Source organism: Acanthochromis polyacanthus, chromosome 1 (assembly GCF_021347895.1).
Source record: "Acanthochromis polyacanthus isolate Apoly-LR-REF ecotype Palm Island chromosome 1, KAUST_Apoly_ChrSc, whole genome shotgun sequence".
Lineage (NCBI taxonomy): Eukaryota > Metazoa > Chordata > Actinopteri > Pomacentridae > Acanthochromis > Acanthochromis polyacanthus.
In genome coordinates this window covers 39,062,370-39,087,809 of record NC_067113.1, presented here as the reverse complement: position 1 = coordinate 39,087,809, position 25,440 = coordinate 39,062,370, and the positions used below count along the sequence as shown (strand labels likewise).

The 25,440-nt window shown below is 38.7% G+C and overlaps 1 protein-coding gene across 1 annotated transcript in view; it reads right to left on the bottom strand.

Annotated features, from left to right (window-relative positions):
- Nucleotides 1-6,667: 6,667 nt before the first annotated feature.
- LOC110955813 (leucine-rich repeat-containing G-protein coupled receptor 5-like) overlaps nt 6,668-25,440 on the bottom strand; it is a 42,036-nt gene continuing 23,263 nt past the window's right edge. The window contains exons 7-20 of the mRNA XM_022200947.2: nt 24,279-24,347; nt 24,028-24,099; nt 23,251-23,322; nt 21,494-21,562; nt 20,344-20,415; nt 19,432-19,497; nt 19,047-19,118; nt 17,030-17,101; nt 15,854-15,979; nt 15,668-15,783; nt 13,978-14,061; nt 13,455-13,698; nt 12,496-12,650; nt 6,668-12,372 (exon numbers count right to left, since the gene is read on the bottom strand). Coding sequence (XP_022056639.2) covers nt 11,651-12,372; nt 12,496-12,650; nt 13,455-13,698; nt 13,978-14,061; nt 15,668-15,783; nt 15,854-15,979; nt 17,030-17,101; nt 19,047-19,118; nt 19,432-19,497; nt 20,344-20,415; nt 21,494-21,562; nt 23,251-23,322; nt 24,028-24,099; nt 24,279-24,347 — 2,011 coding nt within the window. The 3' untranslated portion in view covers nt 6,668-11,650. The remainder of the gene's footprint in view (nt 12,373-12,495; nt 12,651-13,454; nt 13,699-13,977; nt 14,062-15,667; nt 15,784-15,853; nt 15,980-17,029; nt 17,102-19,046; nt 19,119-19,431; nt 19,498-20,343; nt 20,416-21,493; nt 21,563-23,250; nt 23,323-24,027; nt 24,100-24,278; nt 24,348-25,440) is intronic.

The window sequence follows — 25,440 nt, the reverse complement described above, 5'->3', positions numbered from 1 at the left end:
CTGAAATAACGATGCAGAGTTCAAGGTTAAAACCTCTGAGCTCTGGTTTTAAAGAACGTTTAACCTGCGACCCTTTAGAACTGCAATCGGCTCTTTATCTGACTGGATTTAGGTCAAGTTTAAGGTTCCAAGAAGTCAGAAGTCCCTCAGTCTGTTCTGTTCCTTTATGTTCTCGAGGCCTCAGATTGTTTTTATCAAATGTTCCTGTGATGTGATCTATTAAGAACAGGTGGAACATTCTTCTTGCTGTGTTCTCAGGATGTTTATTGGGCGTTGCTGAGGAAACACATTCTATAAAACGTTCCTCCAGTGACAACAAAAGAAAGATGTTCTCAGTGCAACATTTGGAGAACATTAACAAAATATAAATCTTAAATGACAGAACGTTTTCTAAAGGACGTTCCTACAATGTGATATTGTAAGGAGAGGTGGAACATTCTGCAGTATTCTAAGGACATCTGGGGGATGTTTTTAAATATTTAATGTTCTATTAAACATTCTCATAATGTTCCATGATAACAAAAGGAAGAACATCCTCAATCAATATTCAAAAACTGTTTCCTACTTGTTATCGAGGCCACAGATGACGGAACGTTTTCTCACAGAATGTTCTATAAAGTTCCTGTAATGTGTTTTATTAAAGCTAGAACATTTTGCCTTTTTGTTGAGGGAACACATTATAGAACATTCTTCTAGGAAACATTTCCCCAATGATGTTTTCATTGCAGTATTTTAAAATGTTCTCAAGATATTATCAGGATCTTAAGACCAGAACGTTCTTTGGAAGACGTTCCTATGATGTAAAATATTAACAAAGGTGGAACGTTCATTCTGCAACATTCTGAGGATGTTTTGGAATGTTGTTGCAGGAACACATTATAGAAGATTCTTCTAGAGAACATTTACAGTGTTCCATGACAACAAAAGAGGAACGAAACAACATTCAGGAGTCGAGTGTTTTCTGGGTCCTCCATCCACCCCCACCACCTCCTGGTTCCTCTGCTGTAAACGTTCCGCTGCATTTATTCAAATTAAACGTTACTCCAGTTGGTTCTACAAGTTCTAACGACGTTTCCAAGTTTTAATCTAAACATTCAAAGAACATTTTAAGGACGTTTCAAATAATGTTCCTACAAAGTAGAACGTTTTAACATCAGCATCCAGAAGACGTTTAGATTCTGTTCCACTAAAGAGGTTCTCAAAAAATGTTTTCAGGATGCTCTCAAGATCTTAGATTAAAAACAACTAAACATTCCTGTAAGGTGATTTATTACTAATGCTGGAACACAAAGTTTCATGATAACACATGAAGAACGTTCTCAAACCAAAACTCCTAAAATGGACTCAATAGGTTCTTGAGGCCTCGTACGAATGTTTAAATGAAACGTTTCTGTAAAGTGATATATTAACGAAGGTGGAACATTCTTCCTGCAGGATGTTTTTAGGGATCTTTTTGAGGTAACACATTACAAAACGTTCCCACAATGTTTCATGATAACAGATAAAGAACGTTCTCGAACTAAAACTCAAAAGATGCTTTTAAGATGTTGATCCAACCAGCCTCGAGAACATCTTTAAAGCACTTTAAATATTTGAATAAAACGTTCCTGTAATGTGATGTACTGCTAAAGGGGGAACATTTCACCTGGAGGATATTTTGGGGATATTTTTGAAATAACTCATAAAATGTTCCACAATGTTCTATGACAACAAAGAAGTAATGTTCTCAAACCAACATTTGAAAAGTGTTGTGAAGATATTCTCAAGCCGTCAGATTTTTTTGTGATGTATAATGTCATATATTTCAAAAAACAGAACATTTCTGGGACGTTCTTGAGGAAACACGTTCCAGAAAGTCACAGGAAAAATGAAGGAAGGATGTTCAAGATGCAAAATGTGCTTTAGAATGTTAGCGAAGAAAAAAATGCGACCATAAAAACATGAAACAATTCTGAAGAGACTGAAGATTAATCTGTAAAGGTGTAAAATGATTCTCAAGAGACACAAAATATGACCAGAAAAACATGAAACAATTCTAAAGAGACGCAACAACAATCTGTAAAGACGCAATATGATCACAAACAGATGGAAAATGGCTGTGAAAATGCACAAAATGATTCTAAAAAGATGCTAAATGATTCTTTAAAGTCATAAAATTATGTTAAAACGACAGAAAGTGACTCTAAAACCCCTCAAAACTATCAAAAACAGCCGTGGATGTGATGGAAAATGAACTCAAAGAGACTAAATATGACCAAAAAACACTAAATAATTCTGAAGAGATGCAATATGACCACAAAGAGACACAAAATGTTTCTTGAAACACACAAAATGATTCTAAAAAACAGAAAATTATTCTAAAAACAAAAAGAATTGTCATAGCGACTTACTACAACCATGAATGTGATGGAAAATGACCTAAAAGAGACTAAAAATGACCAAATAAACACTGAATAACTCTGAAGGGATGCAATGTTAATCTGTAGAGATGAAAAATGACCACAATGAGACAAAAAAACGATTAAATATAACCAAAAAAAAAACACAAAATGATTCTCAAGTGACAAAAAATGACCATAAAAATACTAAATAATTCTGAAAAGACAAAATTTATCTGCGAAGACGCATAAATATCCTCAAGAGACACTAAATGACCACAAAGAGAGTCAAAATGTTTGTTAATTCACACAAAATTAGTCTCTAAAGACAGAAAATGATCCTAAAATGACTCTAAAGACATGCAAAGCTACGAAATAAGACCATAAAATCATTAAATAATTCTGAAGAGACCCAACATTAATCTGTATCGTGCTCCATACGCCCCCTTTAGAACTCCTTTAGAACGTCTTTAACCATCCAGCGTTTCAGAGGAATATTTGGGCAACCAAGAAAAAGCTTCCTGCTCAAAATTTTACAAGAATTTTGCAGAACCTTCTTGACAATGATCTGGAGAACATTTACTGAAGCTCCGGACGGATTCACTCGACATGTTGTTTGTTCACACTCACCTGAACGCCACTCCAAGATGGCCGCCAGTCAGAGGGTCAGCGGAGACTTTATCCAACCTGAACGTCCTCAGGTACAATCCATGTGCGGTTCCACGTCCGCTACTAGAACCTCAGAGTTCCTCCAGCTTCGTCTGCTAGTCCTCCTCTTTTAGTTCTTCTTCTTCTTTAGTGTTTTCTGCTCAGATAAACTCTCCTTTAGTCTCCTTATTGCTTGTTGATCGTCTGTGGATCGTCTATGGATCGTCCCTGTCCGTTGGATGGACTTTGAGCTTTGAACAGGAAACAGTTAAAGACCTCTACACACCTGACGCAGGTGTGTCGCCATAAATCGGCTGCTCGTATCACTGCAAACACACACACACAGGGATAGAAATCAGGCAAATGACACGGAAAAAAGCAAAAACAGGAATGGAAACGTGTGAATAGATAAAGATGTTCGTAAACTGGTAGGGTTGGAAGATGTCAGTGTTAAGTCTAGTTTCATATTTTAGCAGATTAGAAGTCACTAATAATTCAGAGAACACAAATAAACAACCACAAAGAGAGACAAAACAACCACAAAGAGAGACAAAACGACCACAAAGAGACACAAAACGACCACAAAGAGACACAAAACGACCACAAAGATTTACATGTTTGGCACCAGTCTCCCCTAGAATGGCAGTGAGGTGCAGTCAGACCATTCTACACTTCCTCTAACTGAAGCTTCTTTCATAAAACAAATATTTATAGTTTTGTTTTGCTCCCATTTCATGTTTCAGAGATTTTAGATTTAAAAGAAGAGAAATAACTGGGTTTTAATCATCTTTGACTTCAGTTTCTGACAAATCATACTTAAGTCTTAAATGTTTTCGTAGAAGACACATTTTATCCTTGTTCAAGAAAAATTGTCACGTGTTTCCCAAATTTCACAAGTTCCTATGTGTTGTTGTTCATGGTTTGTGAAGCAGCAGAGAGATAGATATTATTTTTCTGAGAGTTTCCAGCTCTGAGTTTCCACTTTTCAATCTGTTTAAGTCAAAACAACATCTGGAGGAGTCAGAAACCCTTCTAGTAAACTGGACTTCTGCTGCAGAGAAACACAAAACCAGAGAAACGGAAGGATTTCCATCTGTTGCTCCATCATTTGACCAGTAGGTGGCAGTAGAGACTGTTAGAAAAGTAGATCTGACCGCTGCTGCTGCCAAACATGACCACAAAAAAACAAAAAAATGATCATAATTAGACACAAAATGACCCCAAGAGACTAAATATGATCGCAAAGAGATACAAAATACTACAGTGATCCAATAAATAACCCCAAAGAGACACAAAATGATCACAATGAGACATACATAGACAAAAAAACAACCTCAGAGAAAACAAAATGAAGACAAAATACGAAAAAATAGCCAGAATAAGACAAAACATAATCAGCACAAGACTAAAGTCATCACAAAAATACAACAAACAATGAAGATGCAAAATAGTCATTGATAGATAAAAGCATAACACAAAGATACACAAAATGACCACAAGAGACAAAAAACAGCCACAAAAAGACACAAAATAACCACCAAGACACACAAAATGATCATAATAAGACAATAAATGACCATAAAATGACCCCAAAGACACAAAAAATAACCACAAAGACAGAAATGACCACAAAGATATACAAAAAGACCACAAAGAGACACAAAATGACCATAATAAGACAATAAATGACCATAAAATGACACTAAAGACACAAAAAGACCACAAAGACATACGAAAAAACAAAGAAACACAAAATGCCCAAAAAGAAACACGAAACAACCACAAATACACCCAAAATGACCACAAAAAGACACAAAACAACCACACTGAGACACAAAACAACCACAGAGACACAAACTGATCAAACCAACTTGAGTACAAAATAAACTTTGGAGGAAACAGCGATTAATCATCAACATAAAACATAAACAGATGTCAGTTATAAAAAGCTTCAAAGCTTCACGGACTTCAACTTCCTGTGTTCAGATGTTTCAACGTCAGGCTGTAAACTGAACGGTGAGTCAGCTGTTGACGGTTTGTTCTGGGTAATTGTGTGATTGTTTTAGGGATAACTCAGAGTGACTCACCTCGGACTGCTTTCTTTGTTCTGTTGGGTGTTACATCCAGTAGAAAAAGTTGAAGTTTCTGAGAACTTCTAGGAGCAGAAACCAGAACTGAAGCTGTTCCTACCTGGACAGGGAGGATGGACCAATCAGAGCCTCCGTAGGAACCAATCAGAGCCTCCGTAGGAAGGAGGTGAGGCTGCATTCTCGTTTGATTTGTTCCTTCAGCAAACATTTCCCTCCAGAGTTTATGGTCTCAATCTCTGGTTTATAATCTCCTTTAACACAACTTGATGTTTATTCAGTAAATTATCATCCGAACAGGAAATAAATAAACCATAAACCTGGTTTGTTTTGGAATGTTTTCAGGTTCTCAGTTAGATCAAACTCTCGGTTGTTGCATCTGGTTTATAAAGACCAAAAAAAGACTTAAAATAACCACAAACATGATGAAAAATGAACCCAGAGAGACAAAATATGATCAAAAAACATGAAATAAGTCTGAAGAGATGCAACATTAGTCTGTAAAGGTGCAAAATGACCACAAAGAGATGGAAAATGATGACACAAAATGAGTCGAGGAAGACAGAAAATGATTATAAAAACATGCAAAATGAACAATAATGACTGAAACAGCCATGAATGTGATGGAAATTGAACTAAAAGAGACTAAAAATGAGCACAGAAAAGATAAACTGACACAAAACAACAAAGAGAGCAGCGTTTTATTGTCACTCGTCTTTTTCTCAAGGCTTTTTGTATTTAATCAGTCAGGAATTGATGAAACAGTTAAAATATAATTCAGTTCATATCATCTGTAAGTTCAGGATATTAAAATATTGAAGACAGAAAACCAAACAGTCCGTCCAGGAGAACATGTTGGCAGAATGTCTTAAAGACTTGAAGAGAGGATAGTGTTACTACAGGGTTCCTGATAGGTTCTCATTCACTATATATATTTATATTTATTCAACCGTCAGACAAACATCAGATCACCAGTCTTCAGTTGATGACTCATCCATCAGTCTGAACAACAAACTGTCTGCTGTGACTCACTGGGTCTAAATAAAGGTTTGGATTCAGACGATTACCCTCCGATCTACGGAGACGTCACGATCTGAGCGCACTCAGAACCACAGAGTCGTCGATCCGTGAATGACGATGAACGAGGGAATCCTGACCTCCTTCTACACCTCAGAGGTTCCACGTAGGAAGAAAACATCAGCAGAGTTTCAGTTCATCAAGAGTCAAGTACCAAACTATAAATCTGAGGTACTCTGTGTGAATATTTCTGCTTTATGCTGCTTTAGACTTTTATATATTAGACTCTTTGTCCATTACAGGACCTTACCTACTCAAAAACGTGTCGTATTTTCATAGAAATCTGGATGTAATCATTTAAAAACCCAACAAATCAATAATAGCAGGAGCATGATGAGAAGCACGGTGGTGGCAGTATTATTAGGTGAAGCATGGTGGTGGCAGCATCATGATTTTTCTCAGCAGTATAGAGGGGTAAATAAATGCAGCACTCGCTAAGCTGACATTGGGAAGAAACGTCACAAACAACAACAGACATCAGTTTCAACCACGTTGTTGTTTTATTCAATCTAAACATTCACTCTGAATTTTACAAGCTAAAACACTCCGATATTTTACAAAAGTTTACAACAGGAGGAGACAAAGTTTGAACCTTTCAGGTTTTAACGAAGCTTTTAGTTTTTTTTAAAAACATATTTAAGTGCTAATCACAGAAAGGTGCAGCAGTCACACTGCCACACGGCTCACATTCACACTGTCATGCTTTTAGCTTGAAATTTTTTTGTTTTTTGTTCTGTTGCAATGGCTTTAATCATGGGCAGAGCAACAAAGACTCCGCCTACTTATTTTTTAAGCTTGTTGATGCGATACAGTTAAACTGTTTAAAAATTCATATTTTCAGTAGACAGATTTACATTTTTTTTCTTTTTCACAAGCTCATGCAGTTTCGTGAAGCTTTCAGACACACGCTGAATTTCTAATTATTAAAGTTTGTAGTAAAAAAAACAAATCAAAACACCTAAAACATTGTCACAAACACCACCTTCACTGGATCATTTAAGTGTCTTAGATGGATCAGATTGACTGAAAAAGCTAAGATGGAGGTAAATCTGACAAATCCAGATGTTTCAGACATTATTCTGTCAGATGTTAAAAAGTGGAAGTACAGTTCCCAAATAATTTTGTTCATATGATGACCCCTCGCACCATCTAGCCTCAGGGGGGCAGTAATGAGCACCACAAGAAGAAGAAGACTTTACATCAGAAAACATCTCTTGGTCAAGTCTTTTCCCTGTGGCATCGACTGAGACTTAAGTTTCAGGCATGGTGGTGGCAGCATCATGATGCGAGGCATGGTGGCCCCTGAAACAGGGAATATTTTAGGGGAAAATGGAAACCAGTTGATCATAACGGGGTTCCTGAACCAAAGACTGAATATAAAAGATGGATGCAGCCACCAGGGGGCGACTACTCTGGTTGTTAAAAGAAGTTGAATTGTATAGAAGTTTGAGATCTCAACATAGATGGTATATAAAAGATCGACAAGGATATCAAGAGGGTGGAACAAATGGTGCTTGTTGTTTTCTCTGAGTTTACCTTCGAATAGAAACTTATTCCCCCTGAAAACAGCCCTCAAATAGGTTCTATAGAGGTTCTTGCTGTCAGAAGAAGCTAAAAGTTCTGGCCTGCAAGTTCCCGCAGTGAAAACCGGACCTATAGATTTTATATAAAAGATGGACAGAGCATCGAGGAAGTAACTTCAGCTTTGACACCACCAGCAGGGGCCAACTTCTTTTAAGAGGAAGCCTGATTGTGTCCAAGTCTCTGAGAAATGAGTTGACTTCTGCCTTGTTTTGTCACCTCAGCGACAAATTTCCTGTGAAGTTTATGGTCTCGATTACTAGTTTTAAGTCTCCTTTAGTGCAACATGGTGTTTATTTAACAAATTATGTAGATTTTTAGGGGAAAATAGATGATAAAACAAGATATCTCTTAGGGCGAATGAAGTGTCTAGCCTTACTTATTGCGTCCAGTTTTAATAGACCAAGATGGCAATGGTTCAGGGTTAGGGTTCCAAATTACTGAAAATAATAATTCACAAAACAGTTTGTTCTGTCAAAGTGTCTGTGTCCATCCTTTATGTAAAGTCTATCTCTTGAACACACTTTAAAGAACGTCCATGATCAATTTATGCTTTGAGAAAGAGAGTTGTGCCCCCAAAGGAAGGATTTTAGGTACTTGGATCGACAAGTGAAAATGATGCTAACTATTGGGGAATTTTCTTGGACCTTTATTGGGTTTGAGAACACTTCAGGAACCCTAAAGTTTACCTGCAGAGCGGAATATCTGGAATATATCACTTAACCAACCGAAACAAACAACAGGAAGCGAAAGGACACAAGCTTTACAAACATTACAAAAAGAAAAGATTCCTCACAGTCTACACAAAAAGAAAAGTAGGATTGTCACAGTAGCCTGTATTTACAACAAGTACACTCTTTACTGTATACAGAAATGTACACAGTCACACATGGGGGGTCCTTCGTGTAAATTAGTTTTGCGGATTTGAACCAACTTGTGTTTTCTTTGTCTAACAGTCGAATTCTAAAACACTTCAGAGAAGACTCGTTTCCACAATAAGCTGGTGTAACAGGCAGATTAACCCCTGGCCAAAGTACACCCAAAGAATACTCAAAATATATCCAAAGAATACCCAAAGTATACCCAAAGTATACCCAAAGTATTCTTTGGCCAAGGCCAGTTGATACCAAGGTATTCTTTGGGTATACTTTGGCTGGGGGTTAATCTGGCCTGTTACAACGGTACATCTGTACGCCGTTTTTCGGTAACAGAATTCTTGGTAAATATTGGACCGATTCCTTCATATACACCAAAAAACAGACACCAGGTTTAAAAATACCGGAATCACCCTGTAATATAGTTCAGAGAACGTATTTTTGTTTTGGTGTTTTCATGATTAAAATCAAAGAAAGTCCAAAAGTTCGAGTCGACTTTAAGGAAACGGTGCTAGTTTAAAGGAACAGTTCTGCTTTTTTTCTTCTTCTTCTTCCAGCTGTTGAACATGAGCTGCAGCTGCTCTTTAATCCTGTTTGTCCTGATTCTTGTGTCCAACATCGACTCGGTGACGACACTCTCATGGACGCTGCAGTTTCCACACCGACTTGTGAAAACATGGCCCGTCACCGTTTGGTAACACTGTGCTGTAAACTGTCTTTCAAAATAAAAGCTGCTGGATTTACAACCTTCTGGTTTCCATCGACTTTTGCTGCGGAAGAAAAAATAATAAAAGACGGCGGAGGGACAACGGTGAACAAGAAGAGAAAGCTGGACTCAAACTGCCGTTGAGTTCTTGATGAGCGACTTCTTGTGCTTTTGTTTCACCATCTTCTGCTACATTTGCTGCCTCACAATCCCATCAGTCATTCTGCTGTGTCCTCTGTATATATTTATGTACGTGTGTGTGTTTGTGTGGGTTTTGTCTCACCTGGCAAAGGTTGGTAAAGTTTAGAGAATACGAAAGCCTCATTAGTGCCCCGCTTACAGGCAGCAGTGTTGCAACCATTGGCATCTTTGCAGCCTTTTGAACATATTTAAACACCTGACAAATGACTAAATATTAAGTAGAGATGTTGCAATCATCATTGAATATTTAGTTTCTGCCACTAGTAAATCCCAATGTGACACCAATTTTTGTCAATAATACACACTTCAAGTACAATACAGTTACTGAAATCAATCCAGTGTATATGTTTGGCACCTGTGTAATGAATTTAGAAAAAAAATGCATTTTAGGAACAAAGCTGTTCCTGAATACATGGGTCCTCGGTTTACATCGGAGTTCCGTTCAAACGGACTAAAGTAAGTCGATTTTCACCGTAAGTCGGAACTTCAGTGAAAATGTAAACAAAGCCATTACGTACATCACAATATTAATCAGTTCTTCAGAAAAGTCATGAATACCAACAACTCTTATGCATGTATGAGTCATTTTACAAGCTACAAGTTAGTGAATGTAGCGCGATCCAGCCAGCGAATGTAAACAAAGTCGTCTCATAGCGCCATATGATGACCTATTCATCTGCTCCGCTCACCAACTAGTTCCACAGAACCAGTTCCGACATAACGATGAAACGCCGTAGGTTGAGGACGTCATAAGCCGAGGACCCCTTGTCTAGATTAGCTGTAGTACCTGGTTGTTCTAACAAGTCTAGCCTCTTACTGTTTAATCCTGTAGAGACCAGAGGAGGCGTCACTCAGACTACAGTTCATGTTAAAGCAGAGAGCATTGTGGGAGTTTGGCTAGTAAAGGGGCACCATGCAAAGACTTCTGTGGTGGTTAATGACCTCCGACCAGAGATAACGTGTTTCAGACTAACTCAGATTTACTAGGATAGTGTTTTTGGCTAGTCAAGGAGCCCCACGTCAAAGACTTCTGTGATGCTCAATGTCCTCCATCAAACTTGACCTCCGATCAGATTTCATGGGTTCAGAATCAGCCATAACAGAATTCCACCCAGTGACAGGTGGAAAGGAGGCAGTTTAGTAGTCCAAATCTTGAGTTTGTTGACAAAGTCAACATCCTAACAGGGAAAGTGCCCTGCATGATCAGTTTTATGAAATCATTTAATTGGTAGTGAACATTAACACTGCAATTATTGAGTAGGAGAGTTATTCTGAATTAGCATCAGTAGCATCTTACCACAAATTGTGCTCTCTCTTAATGACACCTATGTGATCATGGACAAAAACACAATATAATAAATAAAGTTGGTCAAGTTACCATTAAAAAATGCCTCATTCAACTCCAATCATGATCTTTGAGATCAAACCAGGACATCCCGAATATTCAGTTTTGATTCCATTGGTTGATTAATTTTGACTAGTTTTAGCATGCTGGACAAATCAAATATATTATTAGGTTATCAGAACACTATGCCAGTTAGCCTCAGTTTGGGATTGGAATGGTAGACATTAAGTATCGCAGAAGTCTTTGTCATGATGCTCCTTTGCTAACCACTAAGACTGTCCTAGTCAATCAGAGTTTGTCTTAAAAATGTGAGCTCTGGTTGGAGGTCATTAGCCACCACAGAAGTCTCTGACTTGCTACATTTACCCTCTAATACTACATTTACACAGGGTCCTATTGGCGCTTCCTGGAGGTTCCCGAACCCCTACAGAACATTCAGGAACAATATGGAGGCTGAAATTAAGTCTTTTCTTAAAGACTTGCAGAACTATTTAGGTGTCAAGCAGATATACTGGATCGGTCTTAATGATGTTGATATAATTAAAGTCTACCTCATCGAGGAAAAGGACTTTGAACTGGGAGTCAATGGAGGACTCAAATCAGGAGCAAAAACTAAACCTGATCAGGACGTCCCTACTTGTAACCGTTCATTGGATTTACAGGTAGGAACTGGTCCCTTCAGAGGTTGGGACGGTTTTCAGATGTTTGGTGTTTGTTGGGTGAGACTTTAAACCCTCTATGTTTGTGTTTCTTCAGTGTTGTGCAGCAACAAACGCCACCGAATGTTGCGTCTCGCCATTCCCTCTTCCTCTTCCCACCTCCTCCTCTTCCTCTTTTACGACCACCAGCGCCTGCGTCGAGTCACATGACTGTTTCTCGGCGTCCTCGTCGTACGTTGAATCCATCGCGCTCGGCCTCGACCTTCCTCCTCCAGCTCCTCCTCCTCTTTGGCGGAGCTTCGGTAGTGCTAAAACCCCACAGGTGCGTTTGGCCAGCGCCGCCAGCTCCTCCCTGGCGAGCGGGTTGAAGAGCAGGTAGAGCAGCGGGTTGACACAGGCCGGCAGTGGCGTCACCAGGAGCAGAACGCCCTTCGCCGCCTCCGGCCCGGCGGCAGGAAGCCTCAGCAGCGAGGAGAAGGAGAGGAAGGCGACGGGGAGGTAGAGGAGGCAGTCGGAGAACAGCAGCCAGGCGACGTGTCGCGTCAACGCTGCCTCCTCCTCCGAGGCGGGCGGAGCCTTGTTGGCCCGGCAGTAGAGGCGAGTGTAGGCGAGCGTCATGACGAGGAAGCACAGCGAGTCGCAGAGAACCAGTGAGACGGAGAAGGCCAGCGAGGAGGAGGAGGAGGACGAAGGCATCGGCAGACAGAGGGAGGTGCTGCTGTGTCCGGCCAGCAGGGGGGGCAGCGTGACGGCGAGGCCCAGCAGGAAGCAAAGACAGACGGACAGACGGATGGACAGCGGCGACGAAGATCCACCTGGAGACGGAAACCAGAAATCCTCTTTACAGAAAGAACTCAGGAGGGGGAGGCTGAAACTTCTGCTTCTTTTATTCCTTTTTCTTTTTATGATTTTTAAAGTCTGCGTAGATGTTTCCTCACCGCTGCTCCTGTCGCTTTTGTTGCGTCGTGCGTCGGCCGCCATGCATCGCTGCAGAGCTGCGACGGTCAGCAGGAAAAGGCCGGTCTGCGACGCAAACACACACAGGAAGCCGCCGAGTCGACACAGGAAGCTGCTCTCCCACTTCGCTCCATATCTGCAACAACACAACAACAACAAAACACTGAATACGGCCCAAACACACCTATACCTGCAGACGTGCAACATCTGAGTCCATTTTTAGGTACTGTAACATGGATTTATACAATTTTTGTCAACATAAAAGATTTGAAAATGACTGGGGGGTGTGGGTGAGACGGCCCAAATATTTGGATCCATTCGTCCAAACAGCGGAGGTCTTCAGCATCTTGTCTTGTGTTTATGCAACAAAGTGAAGCGTGACGTCAGAGTCTGCAGCCACCCGGACATTCGGGTGGTGGTAACAAACACACATGGATGAGCCGAAATGAGCCGAACACGACGGGATGAGCCGAAGTGGGCCGAAGGCGAAGGGAAGAGACGAGCTCCGAATATTCCTATTTTCATCTGGGGGGAGGAGGGGGTGATCACATAGACATATGTGTACATGTTTATGTGATCTCAGGACAGGATGAGCCGATATGAGCCGATGTGGGCCGAAGGCGGAGGGAAGACAGTAACGCCAAGTATTCGTTCCGCCCAGTAACGTCTGACCGGGGAGGGGGGTGATATTCGGATACCAAAATTAATATCTGGATACCGCCGTAGCGAATGAATATTCGGATATTCGGGTCCAGCCCTAGAACTTTCAAGCAATTTTTTCCCATTTCCAGGCTTTAAATGAAGCTATTAAACACGTTTGCATCTCCAAATTCTAACCATCAAGTATTTTTCAGCAATCTCAGGGGTCCCTGACATCTAGAGAACGTCTAAAACCCAGATGATCCACCGTTCTCAGAGCCTCCAACGTTTGGTTTCGTACCTAAAGAAGCTGCCGAATGTCCAGGCGTCCACCGCCGCCAACCAGCCGCTCCAGACTCCCATCAGGCCGTTCACCAGAGCCAGCAGGCCAATCAGCAGCTTGGGGGGCGTGACCGAGGCGGCCGGGGAGAAGAAGACAGAGAGGACAACCAGGCTGTTGCTGACCAATGAGATGGCAGCAATGAGCCAAACTCCGCCCCGGATCATCCAGCTGCCGAGCAGATGAAGGCAGGGACGGAACGGACCTGAAGAGGTTCAAGCAAAAAACGAGAACCAGACATTCAGTTTAAAGAGTCAATAAAAGGAACTGGAGTTGTTCACAGTTTATTTATTTATTATTTTAGGATTCAAAACTAAGTTCTGTAAAATATTTAGACTGAATTTTGGGAATTTCATGTTTTCAGACTTGAAAATTTTGGTATTTTTACCCTCTGAACTAAATTTGAGCCTCTTTACGTCAGATATTTCCTTCAGTATCACATTACAGTCATGTTTATATGAACTTCAGACCTGTACTTTGTTACCTGGCGTCGGGCTGCAGTGAACCGAGAGTTGAGGTTTGGGTTCGTCTTCAAACTCCATCAGAAAATCCTCCCAGTCCTGATCCACTGCACAGACAAAGAGGAAACAGCACCAAAACATCTTTAAAGGGGAACTTCGTTTTTTTTCAACCTGGGGTCTGTTTTCATGTCATTTCATACATGTGAGTGATGGAGAAATGAATTTTCGACATAGCTCCAGTATTTAGCCAGGCAGGCAGCTTAGCAGCTCAGCTAGCAGCTCAGCTAGCGAAAGGTATGGGGCAGCTGGCCCCCCCGCGTCAAAGTCCGCCCTAACGTGCTTTTTCCCCAAACTGACCGGCTCAGATAGTCTCAATGAGTGTCCCACAACATACTAGAGATGACAAGTGAACGTAAACCTCCACATTACTTGGCGATCGCTATTTGTTGTGATCGCGCGATTTCGGAATGAGATTTATTTTCTAGCGTCCTGAGATTTGGATACAGACCACAACAAAGAGCGATCGCCAGGTAATGTGGAGGTTTTCTTTCACTTCTCATCTCTAGTATGTTGTGGGACACTCATTGAGACTATCTGAGCCGGTCAGTGTGGGAAAAAAGCACGTTAGGGTGGACTTTGATGTGGGGGGGCAAGTTGCCCCATACTTTTCACTAGCTGAGCTGCGAGCTGAGCTGCTAAGCTGCCTGCCTGGCTAAATACTGGAGCTATGTTGAAAATTCATTTCTCCATCACTCACATGTATGAAATGAAAACAGACCCCAGGTTGAAAAAAACCGAAGTTCCCCTTTAAAACAACATCGGTTTGTGAAAGAAAAGATGTAAAAAAGGCGAGGAAAATACAGGCTAAACAAATAAAAACCTTCATATACGTTGGTAACTTCACTTAGTTGTAAGACCCATGTTCCTGCAGATGGTTCATCCGTCTTTATAAGAGAGGAAACCAAGAGGCTCAAATGGAAATTGAAATTTTCAGCTATTTCAGGCTGAAAATGTTTATAAGTGTGCTCGAAATCTTAAATTTGGCTCCCTCCACGAGAGCCAAAGGATAGAAATAGGATAGAAAAGAGGATAAAAAGAGGATAGAAAAGGTGTGTTCAGGTACATTAAGTGTGTATTACCTCTTCAAGGTAGTGTCTTCCTTCTAGCCTCAGTGCCTCGCCATGTCCTGATGATGTCATGTTGTATGAGTGTTTTTTTTTCTTTTTGTATTTATTTATTGTCTTCTTTGTTTTTAATTCTTGTGAAACACTTTGTGTTGTTCTCCATGAAAAGTGCTATACAAATAAATAAATTATTATGGTGCGTTCAGGTACATTAAATGTGTATTATGATGCGTTTAGGTACATTAAATGTGTGTTATGGTGTGTTCAGGCACATTATAGACTCATTACGGTGCATTCAAGTGCATTACAGACATATTATGGTGCGTTCAGGTACATTATAGACGTATTGTGGTGCATTCAAGTACATTACAGACACATTGTGGTGCATTCAGTTACATTAAAGATGTATTATGGTGCGTTCAGGTACATTAAATGTGTATTATGGTGCGTTCAGGTACATTAAATGTGTATTATGGTGTATTTAGAAGATTTTTCTTACAGCTTCGTGTTTTCATGTCAAAGTTCAGTGAAGAAAACCTCCATAAGCTTCTTTTTAGTGTAGTAAACATGTTTTTTTGTGAGATAGAACCTTGACTGAAGTCGTCTCTTCCCGCTGATTCGGCGTCGTCTCGTTCCCAGGATGAACTTCTTCTCTCGCAGGAGACGAAGGCGCAGCACTGGAAGGCGTAAGGAAGCTCCATCACCCTGGAACACAAGCACAACGTTAGAAAAACTAAAATAAAACCAACAGTACGAAGACATTCTAATTTACTACCTGACTCTGGGCAGCTCCTCCCGAGGAATCAGCTCCATCAGCCGATCGTTTCCGGCCAATCGCAGGTGAGTCAGACTCTGTAGACCAATCAGTGGCAGAGACGACAGCTGATTGGACGACAGGTCGCTGCAGAGAGAACAAGGGGAGGTAAATGAACAAGCATTCAAGGTGCATTATGGTGCGTTCAGGTACAAAAACATGAATAATGGTGCATTCAGGGGCATCAAACATGTATTATGGTGGTTTTAGGTACCCTAAATATGTATTATGGTGCGTTCAGGGGCATAAAATGTTTAATATGATGCATTCAAGGGCATTAGATGTGTATTTTTGTATTTTTTTCAATGATTTGAGGATATTTATTGTCATTGCATTTCTGCAACGAAATTTTGAAACCTTGAAACTATTGTGTCTTTAGGTACCCGAAAAATGTATTATGGTGTGTTCAGGTACATCAGAGTGTACAATGGTGTGTTTAAGTGCACTAAAAGTATAGTATGGTGCATTCAAATGCATCACATGTTTATTATGATGTCTTTAGGTACCCTAAAAATGTATCACTTTGTGTTAAGGTACATTAAAAATGTAGCATGGCATGTTCAGGTGCATCTAATGTGCATTATGGTGCATTCAGGTGCATCAAACATGTATAATGGTGCATTCAGGTGCATCAAACATCAAACATGTATTATGGTGCATTCAAGTGCATTAGATGTATTTTATGACGTCTTCAGGTACCTTAAAAATGCATCATGTTGAGCTCAGGTGCATTCAGGGTGTATTATGGCGTGTTCAGGCACAACAACTGTGTGATATGATGCGTTCAGGTGTATTAAACGTGTGTTATGATGTGTTCAGGCGCATTTCATGTGTATTATGGTGTCTTTAGTTGCATCAAATGTGTATTAATGGAGAGTTCAGTACATGAAAAGTATGTTATAGTGTCTTTAGTCATCTTAAATATGTAATATGTTGTGTTCAGGTGCATCAAACGTGTATTATGACATATTCAGACACATTAAACATCAGTAAAAATGTTAAATAATTATCGAAATCGACTGAAATTAAACATTTTTTATGATAAATGTTTCAGCTCCAGTCAGTCGTTGAGCAGCTTCTTTATTAAAACTAAAACCACAAACAGTCTTTATTCTGACTAAAGTAAAAAAAACTCACAGTTTGTTTAAAGCAGGAAGAGCAGAGAAGGAGTTTGGTTTCACTGATGACAGCCTGTTCCAGGATAAATCACTGCAACACACAAACAGAATCTATGATCAGTCAGCATGAAGCGTTAAGTTAAAAAATCTGTCAATGAAATTACAAAAAAAAGCTTCCAACCAGTTATTCCAATCAAATAAAATAAAGGCGTAAATAAGACAATAAGTGAACAAAACGCTGTGTTTCTTGTGCTACATTCTACCTTCTGCCCATCTGAACATGTAAAAACTGAACCTCCACTTTAATCTCCTGGCTGTAGTTGTGTTAGTGCGGATTACAGTGAAAGCACCATGGGTCCCGGCGTAACAGCCGCTCTTTGTTTCTAATCCAGGACAAAAGAACGGGTGTGTGTAATGCTCTTAGGTCTGTAATACGATCATAAAATTCATCACAATGTCCACAGAGGCAGAAGTTCAGCTTTAATCAGCTTCACGTGAACTCTGGGGGGCGCCATGGAGCAACTCTGGCTTTTACTACGGATATAACCACAAGTTTTAACTCCGCTGGATGAATTATGGTGCGTTCAGGTACATTCCAAATGTATTATGGTGCGTTCAGGTACACTACAGATGTATTATGGTGCGTTCAGGTGCACTGAGGACATAATATGATATGTTTAAGTGCATTGTAGATATATTATGATGTGTTCAAGGACACTGAAAATATTTTATAGTGTGCTACAGGTACACTGCAGGTGAATTAAATATGTTTTATGGTGTGTTCATGTGCATTAAAAGTGTATTCTTGTACATTAAAGTTTTTAAAAGGTACATTATGGCGCATTTAGGTGGACTGAAAGTGTATTAAGATGGGTTTAGGTGCACTAAAAATGTACTAAGGTGTGTTTTAGTGTAAAACAAGTGTATTACAGTGTGTCCAGGTACATCAAATGTCTATAATGGTGCGTTCAGGTACACTGTAGATGTATTACGGTGTGTTCAGGTACATCAAATATGTTCAGGTACATTAAATTGAGGATTATGTTGCATTTTAGGGCATCAAATGTATATTATGATGCGTTCAGTTGCATCAAACATGTTTTATGGTGCGTTCAAGTACATCTAAAGTGTATTACAGTGCATTTAAGTTTTTAAAAAGTACATTTTATGTGTAAGTTCTTCATGGATGCATTATGATGTGTTCAAGTGCATTTAAAGTGTCTCATGATGCGTTCAGGTGCATCTAATGAGTATTATGATACGTTCGGGTGCATTTAAAGTGTATTATGTTGCATTCAAATTAATTTAAAATATATTATGATGTGTTCAGATGCATTTAAAGTGTACATTGATGTGTAGAGGTGCATTTAAAGTGTATTATGATGCGTTCAGGTGCATTTAATGAGTATTATGATGCGTTCAGGTGCATTTAAAGTGTATAATGTTGTTTTCAAGTGCATTTAAAGTGTATTATGATGCGTTCAGGTACATTAAAGGTGCATTATGGTACATTTAAGTGTATAAAAGTATATTATGATGTATTCAGACACATCAAATGTATATTATGGTGCGTTCCGGTACATTAAACACATATTATGATGTGCTGAAGCACATTATTGATGTATTATGATGCATTCAAATGAATCAAAGATGTTTTATAGATTGCTCATGTATCTTAAGATGTATTCAGGTACATTAAAGGTATATTATGATGCATTCAAGTGCATCAAAGGAGTATTATAGTGTGTTAAAATTCCTTAAAAATATATATCTATACCTATACTTGCAGTATTAGTCGTAGTTTGTGGTACTTTGTGGCACTTTGGGGCAGACTCTGTCGTCTCCCCGTCCATCAACCTGCAGACCACCTGGACCACAGTCTGGAAACACTTAGAGGGGCGTCTTTGGATCGCTGCTCGGGAAAATGAAACCTGCAGAGTGTGTGTGTGTGTGTGTGTGTGTGTGTGTGTGTGTGTGTGTGTGTGTGTGTGTGTGTGTGTGTGTGTGTGTGTGTGTATTATTGTGTGTTTTCTTACAGTGAACGCAGTGACATCAGACCAGTGAAGGTGTTTTCCTCGATGTCCTCGATCTCATTATGATGCAGGTCGCTGTAACACACACACACACACACACACACACACACACACACACACACACACACACACACACACACACACACACACACACATTTCCATTATGTCATTTTAATCAAAAATCTGTTTTTTCACGGTGAGTTTTCTTTTTCTTTTTTTCCTCTGATTGGTCAGAAATAGATGTCGGCGCTAATTATTCCCATAATGCACAGCTGGCTGCACTTTACAGGTCGCCATGGAAACCGCACACTCAGAACTGCATTTTACAGGCGGGAAAATAACTAAATAACTAAATAAAGTTTTAATTAAATGTGGAGATGAGACTCACATCTTCTGGATTCTCTCACAGCCGGTGAAGCTGGGAAGAGTCTGGATCTGATTATAGGAGAGATCCCTGCAAAGAGAGAGAGAGCTGTCAGCGCTGAGAAGTCCCACACAGCCTGAACGTATCACAGGAACTCAGCAAAAACACCGAAGAAAATTTATGTTTTCATCTCTGGATTTTAGAAAAGTTCATGGCAATTTCACATTTTTTTCTTCTGATAAATTACAGAATATAAACAGTAACCTACTTGTTTAGATATTATCTATTTTTAATTAAATAAAATGGAGAAAATGCAGTGAAAATATATATATTCATCAGTTTTCAATAAAAAAGAACATTTAACCTTAAAATTTAAAAGAACTTCCTGTTATATTTACAGATTTTTCCTGTTTTGCTATTTTATAGATGATAAAAAAAAGTTTTTAAAAAGTAAAATTACAGAAATTAAATAGAAATTTAAGCAACTTGTGAATACTGTCTGCATCAAAAATGTAAATTATTAAAATGTTTTTTAATTTGTCTCATATTATGGAATTTTCATCATATTGTGATTTTAAGACAGGAAATATTTTACATATAACCTGTTATTTTATAGATCTTCTTGTGAAATTCCAGAAAAAACACATTATTTTACATGTTGACTGTTTTTACAAAGACTTTCTTTTCTTTCACCCTGTTGGACTGTAAAATTACGTTTTCACTGTGTAGAAATCAGCCAAAATGTGCAGACTTTACAGAAATGACCGGTTATTTTAGTTTTTACAGCTCATGAATGTTACAGTATTCCACCGTTTGTTGACACATTTTTCCGTCTCCATCGCTTCCAGAGGTTTTACAGTCATTTTACAGATGTGTTTATGTGTTGTTGTTGTTGTTGTTTTACACAGCATTGATGTCGTTTGTATTTGGACTCACAGCAGCTGCAGGTTTGGAAGCTGCTCGCAAACCGAAGCGGGTAAAGAAGTGATCTGAGCTCCAGTGATGGTTCTGAAACACAAAAACGGCACAGATCACTTCATTATGCTGAACAGTGCATTAGATTGGATTATGGTGCATTCAGGGACATCAAAAAGTGTACTGATCATAAGATGTTGTGTTCAGGTGTCTTTGAGGTGCATTAGACTGAACTATGATGCGTTCAGTGACATCAAAGGTTTATTACATGGTGCGTTCAGGGACCTAAACAGTGCATTAGAATGGATTATGGTGCATTCAGCTGTCTTTTAAGATGCATTTGAATACACTGGGGTGCGTTCAGGGACATCAAAAAATAGATTGCAATACAGTGCGTTCAAGGACATCCAAAACTGTATTAGAAGGTAAAATGGTGTGTCCAGAGACATGAAAAGTGTATTTGATCATTTTATGGTGTGTTCAGGAACATAAAAACGGGCATTAGATTGCATTATGATGTGTTCAGGGACATTAACACTAAATTAAATTATATAATGGTGCATTCTGGGACATTTAAAAAGTGTATTAGATAGTATTACGATGCATTCAGGAACACGAGAGGTGTATTAGACTCTATTATGGTGCATTCAGGGACATGAAAAGTGTCTTAGATTACATTATGCTGCGTTCAGGGACATTAATACTTTATTAAATTGTATTATGGTGCGTTCAGGGACATTAAAATTGTATCGGATTGCTTTATGGTGCATTCAAGGACATCAAAAGTGTATTAGAAAGAAAAATGATGTGTTCAGGGACATTAAAAAGTGTAGTAGATAGTATTATGGCGCATTCAGGAACATGAAAAGTGTCTCAGATTGTGTTATGGTGCATTCAGGTGCCTTTAAGGTGTATGGAAAAAGTTGAAAATTGAGCAAATGCAGTCTAAGATAAACACAAAAGCTGACAAAAGTTTTGTCCTTGGAGTCATTAGTTGTAAATAAAAGTGTTTTTTATGGGAAAGTTTGATTAAATAAAAGCAGTAAAGTGATAAATGTGGATTCAGTGCAGGAATGTTGCAGAGTTTTAATTTCCAGTCGCTGAGCTCGGCTGGTAAACAAACGCTGTGAAGGTGTTTATTACGACGTTTTTATTCCAGGATCCAACTCACAGACTCTCCAGACTCCTGGTTCCCGTCAGATCTGGAAACTCGGTGAGTTCTGCGGCTCCGTTCAGAGATCTGACAGAAAAAAAGCACAGATTTACGGAGGAAAACGTGGCATTCTTGCAGTATTTAGATTTAACGAGGCTCAGACTAATTACTGGATCAACATCGGCTCAGAAATCCACTGGAACTAAACAAAGCGTTACATAAAAGCTCTCACATAGAAACTATTTCTGGACGGTTTTTCTGCTTCTGTCGCATTTTTAAAGGCGTTTTAAAGGGATTTTTAAAAGTAGTTTGGATTCTATTACCATACATACGAGCACAGTTGTTTTAATTTGGTACATTTTAAGAAAAGAAGTAGCAAAAAATTTGTAAATAAGAGTAAAAAATCTAGTTTTGGTAGAACTGCAAGCAGAGCAGAGAGGAAACAAGTTTAGAAACGAATTAAAAACATATTTATAATATTTATATAAAGAGTTCCATTTTCTTCCAGTATTTGTGACAAAAATGCTGCACATGTTGATTTTCTATCATCAGATGTCACAAAAAATGTCTCAAAAACCTAAAATTCTTCGTCTTTTTTCTGTAAAAACACTAAACTTTTGTGATTTTATGCAACATTTAAGCAAAATTCTTCATTTAACACCGAGTCTGTCAGCGTATATTTGGTTAAATGTGAAAAAAACATGCTTTTATTCTCACAACTACTTAAATCAACCCTCTGATTCCTGAAACACTGCCTGCAGTTCAACCGAGTACCAATAACGTCTTTAAATGTTGTCCTGAGGAGGTTTTATTCCTTTTTCAGTATCTGGTGCAAATCATTTATTTTTGGGCAAAACTTTAAATAAATTAAGTCATTTCTGATGAAAAATCTCAATTTTAGGCTTAAATTTGCGTTTTTGGGTTTTATTTTAGTGATTTAATAGATCTGTGATGGATTATGAGACTTAATAATAATTATCACTGTGCTTAACGCAACATTCTGAGTTAATTGATATATAATTACATCTAAGTTGAGCTAATTTGATAAAATTGATTTGATTTCTTCATTTTTCTTCACACTGAGGTCCAGATTTTGACTTTTTAAAAAATGCCAAATTAAAACTTGTGCTCATAATTGTGGTATTTCAGTCGAAAACATACTAAAAACCCTTTTAAATAAAACAGAAAAGTTCTTAATTTTTTAAATAAATCAACTGGAAAATACACACTTATGCTACGAATGTTATTATGGTGCTTTTAGGGACATTAAAAGTTTATTAAATGATATTATGGTGCATTCAGGGACATCACAAGTGTATTAGATTGTATTATGGTGTGTTTAGGGGCATTGAAAAGTACGTTAGACTGTATTTTGGTGCATTCAAGGACATCAAATGGATATTAGAATGTGATATGGTGCATTTAAAGACATTAAATGTGTATTAGACTCTATTATGATGCCTACAGGGACTCAAAAGAGTATTAGTGCATTATGGAGCATTGAAAATCCTAAATATAATTCTTAGATCACACGATTACTTTAGGAACCATCATAAAGTAGAAAATCCGACAATTCTTTCTGTTTTTGCAGTTTCTGGCTGATAAATTGGGTGAATTTGGGGATTTTTCGAAAAGATAAAACATTTTTCACACCCGTAGTCAGTTTCAGTTTTTGAGACGCTTCATGTAAAGTGGAGTAATAACTGGTATTTTTGTGCTTATTAATAAAAAACAACATAAAAATGCCACAAAAAGAGTAATTTTGCGTTTCTCACAGCGTTCGAAGCTCCGGTAGATTCTGAAAAGCCGAACGTCCGACGGACTGAATCGGATTGTCGTAGAAAAATCTGGAAAACACGAAGAGAAGCGGGTTCAGGATCAACACAGGAGGATTTACAATGAGTTTATTTTGAATTAAAATCAAGTTTTTGGATCTTTTTCTGTTTCCTGAACTTTGCATGAAGCTAAACTATGAATAAAAAATCTGAATGGCTTCATTTTTAGAGCCTAAAATCTTTTCACAGGATCAAATGTTTGACTTTTATCCACAAAAATCATATAATGTGAACTTCTTCCTGCAGCGCCCCCTGCTGGATCGATGTCTACAGTTTGTTGGTTGACAATTTAAACACATTTTGTTGTCATCAACTGTTGTAGTGACAAGAAAACTTGCAGAAATGTGCTAAACATATGCTATTAAATGTGTAATTAAACCAATTAAGCTGTTTTTTTTTAAAAAGTCCATATTTAATGCTCTGTAGTTCCACTAGATGAACAAATGAACTAATTTACGTTTATATATGTGTAAAGTTTGAGGTATTTTCTTCAATTTAAGCCTCAAACCACAGTTCTGTGATGTTTAAATAGAAGATATTAAACAAACTGTACAAAATAGCTGCTGCAAAAGGAATAAAAATAAGATTTTAACCCCAAAACAACTTCTAAAGACACAAAAACACAAAAACAAAACATGGAAATCATCATAAAAACCTAAAATAAAAGCAAACATGCATCAGATGATTGTGTTTGTTGTGTTTCTTGTTGGTACCTACATGGTGATCAGTGACGGGTTCCCGGTGAAGGCGTGTTCTGGGATGGATTGGATGTTGTTGCTATGGAAACCGCTACACCAAAACATAAAAAAGTTACTACCAAACATCTTTTCTTCTTGTTTCCTTCCCTTTTCTACAAAGAATTTTCACTGAAACAAACGGAAGACGACATCTTTTCACTTCAGCTAGCACATGCTAATGTTTGTTAGCTTAAAGAAGCTAAGCTAATGCTAATGTTTCAGTCGACTCACAGCTCCTTGAGGTGACTCAGGGATCGGATCGCTGTAGGAAACTCCACCAGACTGTTGTAGTTCAAATCCCTGAAGGAGGACAAAAGACTTCATTATTAATCTGTGACTCTACAGCAGGAATGCCAGATTTAATCAGGAATGTTTAGCTCTAGACCAAGGAATGTCTCCTCTGGACTGGGAAAACCAGACCTGTACCGGGGATGCTTAGCTCTTGACTTGTAGATTGAGAATATTGGATCTTTAGAGGAAATGTTTAGTTCTAGACCAATGAATGTCACTCCTAAACTGGGAATACTGAATCTAAACAGGCGATGTTGAGCTCTAGAAAGGATGATATCACTTTGAGATGGGAATGCCACCAGATCTATGCTGGGAATCTTTAGTTGTAGTCCAGAGAACATCACGTCTAATCAAAAATGTTTAGCTCTAGACCAGCGAGCGCCACCTCTAGATTGGGAACATCACATCCGTACAGGGAATGTGTAGCTTTGGAACCAGATAATGTAAATTCTAGACCTGGGAAAACTAGATCTATACCAGGAATGTTCTCATGTAGGTCAAGGAATACCACTTCTAGATTGGGAAAGCCTTTTCTATGAAGGCGGTATTCAGTTGTAGACTGGTTAATGTGACTTCTAGACTGGGGGTACCACATCTAAGCAGGGAATATTGGGCTCTAGCATAACTCACCTGTTGGTTGGGAAAACTGGATCTTTAGAGGAAATGTTTAATTCTAGACCAGGGAATGTCAAATCTAGGAATATCATATATGTACAGGGAATGTTTACCTTTAGAACCAGGCAATGTCAGTTCTAGACCCGAGAAAACCAATGAAAGCTCTAGAAGAGTCCTCTACACTGGGAATAGAAGATCTAAACAAGAAATAACCATCTCTAGACCAATATCTGTCACCTCTGGATTGGGAATACCAAATCTGTAGAGGGAATATTTATCTCTAGATCAGAATATTTCGTCTCTAGATTGGGAATACCTCATCTATGGAAGAAAATGTTTCATTCTAGACCAGGTAGCATCACTACTAGTCTGTGATACAACCCTTTGAGACTGGAACTACCAATCCTAAACTAGAATGTCTCACCTCTAGATCTGGAACATCGCGTCTATACATGGAATGTTTAGCTTAAGACCAGGAAACCTCACC